General features: G+C 41.4%; 2 protein-coding genes across 2 annotated transcripts; one reads left to right on the top strand and one right to left on the bottom strand.

Annotated features, from left to right (window-relative positions):
* Positions 1-592: 592 nt before the first annotated feature.
* Positions 593-1844, bottom strand: her11 (hairy-related 11). The gene is made up of 4 exons (XM_085368605.1): positions 1791-1844; positions 1483-1578; positions 1269-1362; positions 593-1182 (listed from the first exon to the last, which is right to left on the bottom strand). The coding sequence occupies exons 1-4, from the start codon at positions 1842-1844 to the stop codon at positions 593-595; spliced, it is 834 nt and encodes a 277-aa protein (XP_085224731.1).
* A 4840-nt stretch (positions 1845-6684) lies between these two features.
* Positions 6685-7501, top strand: her5 (hairy-related 5). The gene is made up of 3 exons (XM_085368592.1): positions 6685-6735; positions 6828-6923; positions 7034-7501. The coding sequence occupies exons 1-3, from the start codon at positions 6685-6687 to the stop codon at positions 7499-7501; spliced, it is 615 nt and encodes a 204-aa protein (XP_085224718.1).
* The last annotated feature ends 869 nt before the right edge of the window (positions 7502-8370 follow it).

Here is an 8370-nt window from a genome sequence, read left to right as displayed (position 1 = left end):
AAGTATTTTAAGGCTGCCTGAGAAATTGCCCTGCACCTCTCAACAACTCTGAACAATAAAATTAAATGCTAATTGTAAAGCTGTTGTTGAGATCATTGGCTGTTAAGTTTCAAAGAGCTGAGACACTCAAACCATGAATGGCCCACTTTACCTAATGGCCCACTTTACTACAGTTTACCTTATTAGCATTTTAAAGAAAAATACATTTAGCATCTGTTGCAAGGTTGTTGGGTTCTGGTTTTGTTTTTTCCCTTACAGATTAAGAGCTGAAAATACAAATAAAATAAAATCAGTTTCTGGTCTCAGCCTGGCCACAAATATTCTTTAAAAAAATGTATGGCTCTGCCATTGTTCAGGATTGTTTAGGAGCTATTGATTTAGATTAATGACATGTCACATGGGCACGGGAGGAAGCAAATACACACTTTACGAATTTGAACTTAATTTATTTACAAGAATAGTAATACATTATAGGCAACTTTAAAAATCTGTACACTGTACATTCAAGGCTTTGAGAATTTTCCACCCTCAATTGCAATTTATCCCCACTAGGTGGCTCTGCTCCTGTCAGCATGTCAGTCTCTGATCCACATCAAAACCAAGGCCTCCAAATGGGTGGGGAAGAGTTTGGTGCCAACACTTCCCTGTGTAGAAGGTTTGAGGGGGGTCTCATTGTGGTGAGAGGGGAGAGGCTGGAGTGAGGAACTGTGGGTGAGAAGCTAAAGAAGGAGGTGTTGGAAGATGGAGGTGAAAGGCTGGGGGGGATGGAGAAGAGAGAGGCAAATGACGCAAAAGAAGAGGTGGCATACATGGAGAAAGAAGGGGAGAGCCAGGGAGAAGGAGGAGGGCTCAGGTAGTCATGGCATGGCGTGGAACAAGCGAGAGGCTGAAATGGGGAATAAGACGGGAAAAGCAAAACGGGAGGATCTTTGGAGTTGGATGAGCAAATGGTATCCACAGATGCTGCGCGCTGGTTGAAGTCTGGTTTCAGCTGCAGACCCTCTGCGTGATGTTTAAGCCCCTCAATCAGGCTTGTTCTCTGTGCCGGTGTTATCCTGTGCATGTAGCTGGTCAGCTGGGCCACACACTGCTGAAAACCTGCGCTCTCTCTGCCAAAGAGAGGAGGAGCATTGGACTCCGAGTGGCCACTGTCTGCCAAAGGAGCATGAGTATCAAATGAGTCTGCAGGATGCAAAAAGACAGAGATGTGAGGGATAAACAAGTGGAACATGAATATGCTGGTTTTAGTTTGATTTTGCTTAACTAACCATTGCTCGGGCCCTTTTTATCAGTCCACTTTTGGAGATAGTCAACAGCCAAGTCCAGAATCTGTGCTTTCTCTATTTTTGGATTCTGCAGCCGCTGTTGATGATGGACAGGTCAAATCAAAGAACAAAGGAGAGGAGAAACCGTTTTTTCCCACTGCATTTATGGCTTACTTGCCAACTCATACACAGTTAAGGTTGTTCAGACATTACTCACTGGATCAGATGTGGCATTCATCAGCAGATGCCTCAGTTCAGCTAGACTTTGATTTATTCGATCTCTTCTCTTCTTTTCCACAACTGGCTTCAGAGTCTTTGAGAGGTCACGACAAAGCTTTGCTTTAGTGATGTGATGAAAGTTCAACACAACGAATGCTGACTTCACTGCTTTGCTAAAGCTAAGAAGCTACTTTGTCCTCGTCTACCCAATTTAGAATAAGAACATTAGCTTACAGTGATAAAAAGTTTTCCTAATCCCAAAAAGAATCATGCAATATAACACAGAATAATGATACAGTTTCCTACCCTTTTCCTGCTCTTCCCATCATTCTGGGTTTGGTTTTGGAGTTTCCTGGTCATGTTGCAGTGCTCTATCTAAATGTCCTCCAGCGGTTTAAAGCCCCCTGCCTCCTACAGGGGGACTTATAAGTGCACCTCCTGCGACCTCTGATTGGCTGGCACGTGTGCGTGATGACACTGACCAGAGACTGGAGTGACTGTGGGAAAACCGAAACTTGAAACCGTTACCAACATGGTGACAATTAAAGACAACATGTTAAATCTGTGGCTAAACGTGTGGCCTATATATATAGATAGATAGATAGATAGATAGATAGATAGATAGATAGTTTTTTTTAATAAGGAAAGAGGTTTGGTTGCAACACCAAGAAGGTGCACTTGGTGAAGTGAGATCATGGGAAACATCCCATTTTCGTGGGAACAGGGACAAAGTGAGAAAACGAGCAGCTACAAGGACTTTTGTGACGTGTGAGACATCAGCACGTTGCATGAAGTGAGTTTTGTCCTTCCTCTTCTTTAAAGACCAAGTTGAGATGAAGGAGCAGGGCGCACAGTTGAAGATAGCCTCGTGTGTTGTCTGCGTTTGCAGCTTTACGCACACAAGATAATCGTTAAAAACTAGATATAAGCAACTTCGTGAGCGCACAGTTGTAGATATGGGCCAAATGGGAGAAGGGCAAGTTGGTGTGCTGACGTGATGACGTGTGAAGATGATGATTATGACACCCAAGCGTTAAGTGTGTGCCAGTTTCTCCTTCGGGACAGTTGGTTGGGTGTTTGGACTTCACACAAACTCTTTCAAAATCAAACCACTTGTCGACCTCGCTCCACGTTCCCAAACCTGTCAGGTCCGACACCCCAGCCTCCTTTGTCACTGGCACACACGAGGAGTCACCATATTAGAACTGAATGCTCCATTTCTCTGCTAGAAGGGCAGCATTTCAGACCAGTCAGTTTCCATCCTGGTTTCACGGGCTCATTATTTATGGGGCGGGTTCACGTGGCTTAAATCCTGCACACATTAATGCTCGAGCGCACTCGGAGACCCAAACTGTGCGTTTACTTGTATTTGCATTCACAACTTGAACACCTAATTCCTTTCTATATCTATATTTTATATCCTCATGCTGCAAATGGTGTATCTTAAAGAGCGAGTTTCTTTCCCGACTGCCATAGAAACCAGGGCTGATCCCCGGGCCTCCACTAATCGCCCTTTCTTTGATTTGAAACGGAAGTATCATTGCTTTTGAAAAGCTACTTAATCTCCTCTGGATCCCCGTGATCCGATCATCCCAGTGTTATCTCCACACTCTTTAGCCCATTATGAGGATCAGGGTGACCATAAATGCAGTGCACAGAGAGCTACACCAAGCTAAAAGCGCAGTTAACGCCAACTTCACTCACTCTGCGTCATGTGAGAACACGCAGGTCGCACTGAAACAGTCGTTCAGCTCGATGATTTCACTATTTGTATTTCGATAGTTAATAAGTACGCCCGGGAAAGATTTTTTTTAAAGAAGGAAAAAAAGTGGGTCTCACCAGCATGACATGTTGGAAACAATTACAGTAGATCAGGGTCAGAAATACATCTGTTAATGTATAAAATGTTTAAGGCCAAACACATGAAACAAACAAGTTTAAAGAACAGCAAAAACATAACAGTGTGTGGAAGCGAGATGCCGTGAGGGCATCCATGTTTGTTATTCAGTAGAAAACTAGAAAAAGTAGATTTTTTTCTTGGTGATGTTGATAATGATCATTACACCTGAGTGTAAAAATCAACTTCTAAAAAGTCTTGAGCCATTCCTCGTGGCTTTATGCTTCGCCTCCAGTGACTTTCTGTAGTGTTCAGGCTTTATGGAGGATTTTGTGTTTTTCTGGACATCGAATGCTTTTTCATATATTTTCAGTTGTTGTATCTGACCACTGTCTAAGCAATATCTTGGGGATTTTTTTGTTTTTGTTTGCTTGTTAAGCCACTTAACATCATTCAAGCATAAAAAGGCACCTACCTTAATGGAGCAAATAATCTATTTTATTTATTTTGTTTTAATATTTCTGTATTTATTTATTGTTACCAGCGGCCTCTATCTATGGGGCAAAAATGCCAAATTTAAGACACAATTTGACATGCAGAAAAATGACTATTTTTTGCACGAATAAGGGGATTCCCAAAGAGATTTTATTCGAAACATGGCGTGTGCACTTTGTCCTTAAAAAAAAAAAACAACTGAGGACAATCCACAGGTGGAGGACAAAAGAAGAACATGCAGGCCTAAAAACATATCACCAGCTAATGAAAATATCAGTAATGAAAAGCACGTCCTTAAGAAACAAGGGAACAAAATCCTGACACAAGACCTGAGAGATGCCACTATTCCTTCAGCCATTCTTACAGTTTTTTTTTTTTTTAATTGGTTTGGTACTATTTTCATAACTAAAGTGTGCATTTTTAAATCTCTCAGTACAAAACTCACATTTGATCACATTTGTAACACCACTAGTCATTCTTTAAAATCTGATGTCATGATTTCATTGTATTTGCACATATTTTCATTCCACTTAATCATTGTTTCAGAACACATGATCATTGTGATATATTTTGAGAACATTTGCTTTAATCACCCAAACAAAACAGTAAGATCTTTTTTCAACTTAGTACTTTTACCAATCATTTCATTCAGGAGCAAATAATATAAGGTAAGCGTTTCAAATTGTCCCTGGTGATGAATGAGTGTAACTGAACTGTAAAACTTTACACAGCAAATATTACACTTATGTTCAGACATAAAAAAATATATATATATATGTGTGTATATATATATATATATATATATATATATATATATATATATATATATATATATATATATATATATACACACACACACACACACACACACGAAAAAGGGAGAAAAAACAACAAGTCATTTACATAAGCACAATATATTTTTTATTTTATTTTCATCACTTTTACACAATTAATCAAGCCGGTCATTAACATTGGGCCATGAGTTTTCATCAACATCACAGTGGATGTCTTCATTGTTCAGGCACCGTGGGAAAAATCTCCTGGCATGACGAATCCAGGCTTGACATTGCTCAGCAGTTATATCACCACAAGCTTCACACATGGCTTGAAGAAGGGAGACATGCTCATGGGGATGGCGATCATACACCTTCCACCTCCATGTAGAGATGAATTTCTCAATTGGGTTGAGGAAAGGGGAATATGGTGTGTTTGAAACCATTCCTGAACCAGCTGTGCATGGTGGAAGCTGACATTGTCCCACACAACAACATAAACGATGTCTTCTCCCTGACAGGCCTGCTCCAGTTCATTTAAAAAAAACTATCAGGTGTTCAGTGTTGTATGACCCTAGAACTGGTCTACAGCCTACCACACCATCTTCAGATATAGCTGCACACATTGAGATGTTCCCCCCACATTGTCCAGGGACGTGGATGGTAGCCCAATAAGGTTACGTCCTCTGTGTCTAGTTTTTGCCAGATTGAAACCGGCCTCATCAACAAAAATATACTTGTGATGATTCACAGCAGCATCCAGCTCCATCACCCTCTGTTACAGTAATTGCATGCCAGTTTAGTGTTGTATCTGAATATATTCTGAACGCAGTTGTTTCACCTGGACATTGTTCCTCTCAAAAGGAACTTACAAATGACCAGACAACAATCAGTCAAGTTGAAAATCCATGGACATAATGAATGATTCATTGATTAAACATTAAGATCGGTTGAATTAAATGACAAAAAAATGTATTAAACTGAATAATAAGGGATGCAAATCAAAAATTTTATAGTGATAACATTATGAAAGGCAGTAACTGTGAACGAAACATTTATTTAGATGAAACACTTATTTTGTGTAGTGAAAAGGATATTATGTCATTATGTGTATTGTACTAACACAATTGAAAATATGCTGAAATGTTTGAAAAAGGTGCACTTTTGATGATCTGTTGTGATATAAGTACTAAGAGTTTTGAAAATGTACCAATTGCTTGTGGAAACTGCGCCAAACCAATAAAAAAAACTGTAAAGGAAGGAATTAAGGGGTGGAAGGCTGAGGTCTACCACACTACACACGAAAAATCAGTGCCGAAAAATCAAAGTCTGAATCTGGGGTGCTGAATCCAACTTTACATTTTTGTTTAAATCGTCATCAGCATGTGGAGAGGAGGCCAAGAGAGACGACTGAGTGTATTTATGCAAATCGTGCGTTAAAAACAATAATCCTATAAATCGAGTGCCTGTTCAACGTATTCATTGGATCACCATTTTACTTTCCAAAAGAACAATTAGACAACTGTTAATGGCATCGCGTTTGCTTTTTTGTTTGTTTTGAACGAGTCTCTTTGAGTGTTAGGTTTTTAAGGTATTCTGTGTCGGGGTGCACAAGCAAAAAGGCAACATGAGGCTGATGAATTGATGAAGAAACGCACAAAAATAATTCAAAATAGAAATATGAATGAGGCAGTGTTTGCGCAAATACCGCTGATCTTTATTTTCAAGCATCAAGCAGACACAAGCATTAACCGAAAAGAAAAAGGAGTAGACAGAGTTCATGCTTTTGGGGAGCCGATCTAAAAGAAACTGTCCGAGTTAAATGCGTAAAAAAGGCAGGCCTCGTGTTTAGCTGTTTCACTCGTTCAAAAAGTTCCATTAAATCAATAAACATTTTTAATAAGAGTGCCTAAACAAAATCATTTAAAATTCAATGGAAGCAACGGCTGTATCGAACCACGTGACTCAGATTCTTTCGGGTGTCAAGAGGGGGCGTGACCGTGTGCACGGGGATCAACAAATTGCAACAAGGGCGCAAACTTGTGTCATTCGTTCGGTTTGGATCTGCAGCAACGAGGAGAGGCACGAGGCAAGCATGAAGGCTATATCTTCACCTGGAGCTCGAGGACAGAGGGCCGCCAGAAGGGTGAGTTACATCTCCGCAGGAGCAACACTTTGTGCAAAAAGCGCGATCTTCCTGTTTGCAGTCTAAAGTGTTTTACTTTTTCGCCCACAAAGATTTCTAAACCTCAGATGGAGAAGCGCAGGCGGGAGCGCATCAACCACAGTCTGGAGACTCTGCGAGTTCTGATGCTGGAGAGCACCCACAATGAGGTACGTCTCTGCGTCGTAGTTTTAATTTCGATTGTTCATAATGTTTTTGTTGTTGTTGTTGTTGTTATTTATTTTATATGCTGTTTGTGAGTGATTTGATTTTAATGCAGAAACTAAAGAATCCGAAAGTGGAGAAGGCAGAGATTCTAGAGAGTGTGGTCGATTTCCTGAAGGCAGAGGAGGATGTACAGAAGGATCACCAGGCTTCAAAGAGGGCCCTGTCCGTGGAGCAGAGACCGGCCTGTGCCTGCCAGTCCAGCTACCATGACGGCATGAGGACCTGCCTGCTCAGGGTCAACCAGTTCATAGCCAGCAAGAGCCAGGAGGCAGGGGAGCCCAGCGGAGCGGCTGTTCGGGCTTCCTTTACGCTTCCAGAGATCCCCATGCACCCCACCACTCCCGGCCACATTCACCATCCTCCTGCTGCTCTGCCTCCTCATCCTCTGCCCTTCCATCACCCCCAGCTCTCTCACCACTACCTGACGCAGACGGCTGGCTTCCACGCTGACACCAGCAATCTGTCCCCCGCAGGTGTGGGGCACATCCCTGATCCCCTGTGGAGGCCCTGGCCTCAGTGATTCCAGCATCAAGACCGAGGCTTATGTGTCCTTGTAACTACTGTACCTGCTGTAACTATGCGAGCAAAATGTATAAATGTGTATTTTTTAGGCTACTGCGCAGCCTGTATTTAGCTCACTCAAGTCACTTTCTATTACCTCGCACATGTACGAGTGTAATCAGTGATTTCTCTTTTTAAAACGTTGAGCCTCACCTATATGTGCTCATAAGTTTTTTGGGGGGGTTTGGGTTTTTTTTTTTCCACATTTACGCATCAGTACGTAAAACATTTATTTGTGCTGACAGGACGGGCGAAAAATTGCTTTCCCTGCTTTACTGTTGCTGAGGGTTTTGTTTTTGTTTTTCCCTCTTTTTTTTGGCTCGAACGTGTGTATATATTTGAGCCACTGTGTGTGAGAAATAATTCATGAATGTGTTTGCTGAGTCTTCAATAAAGACACAGTTTGCTCAAACCTCCCAGAGTGGCCTGTTGTATCGTGTGAAGCTTTTAAAGCTGCTGCACTTGTAGATGAAACGGGCACAGGATAGTTAACCACAACGATCGACAGTTATGACATCCTTTGTGATGCTGATAGGCAGGCGAATCATCAGAGCAGTTTTTTTTCAGGGGTAGAGGAGCAAACAATGGCGCCCATTCACACACTGTCCAGAGTCTAGACTCCTTCAGGGTGCGGCACCATCCAATCCACAAAATCCTCCCACGTCAAAGAAAAGGCTATAGGAAACTAAAAAGCAAAACCAGGTGTGAAATGGAATAATATATATATATATATATATATATATATATATATATATATATATATATATATATATACACACACACACACACCTGTGGGAGGGGGGGTCAACATTAGGGTCTTTTCTTATT

The sequence above is a fragment of the Diplotaxodon limnothrissa genome, linkage group LG2 (genome assembly GCF_057381915.1).
Source record: "Diplotaxodon limnothrissa isolate DT_005_m linkage group LG2, D_limnothrissa_male_GT1.1, whole genome shotgun sequence".
Lineage (NCBI taxonomy): Eukaryota > Metazoa > Chordata > Actinopteri > Cichliformes > Cichlidae > Diplotaxodon > Diplotaxodon limnothrissa.
This window is presented reverse-complemented; position numbering and strand designations above follow the sequence as displayed.

Coding starts and splice junctions, on each gene's coding strand:
- her11 (XM_085368605.1), bottom strand. CDS start 1,844: ATGACCAGGAAACTCCAAAACCAAACCCAGAATGATGGGAAGAGCAGG. Junction 1,363..1,482: donor TGAATGCCACATCTGATCCA/GTGAGTAATGTC, acceptor CATCATCAACAG/CGGCTGCAGAATCCAAAAAT. Junction 1,183..1,268: donor TAAAAAGGGCCCGAGCAATG/GTTAGTTAAGCA, acceptor TGCATCCTGCAG/ACTCATTTGATACTCATGCT.
- her5 (XM_085368592.1), top strand. CDS start 6,685: ATGAAGGCTATATCTTCACCTGGAGCTCGAGGACAGAGGGCCGCCAGA. Junction 6,736..6,827: donor GACAGAGGGCCGCCAGAAGG/GTGAGTTACATC, acceptor TCGCCCACAAAG/ATTTCTAAACCTCAGATGGA. Junction 6,924..7,033: donor TGGAGAGCACCCACAATGAG/GTACGTCTCTGC, acceptor ATTTTAATGCAG/AAACTAAAGAATCCGAAAGT.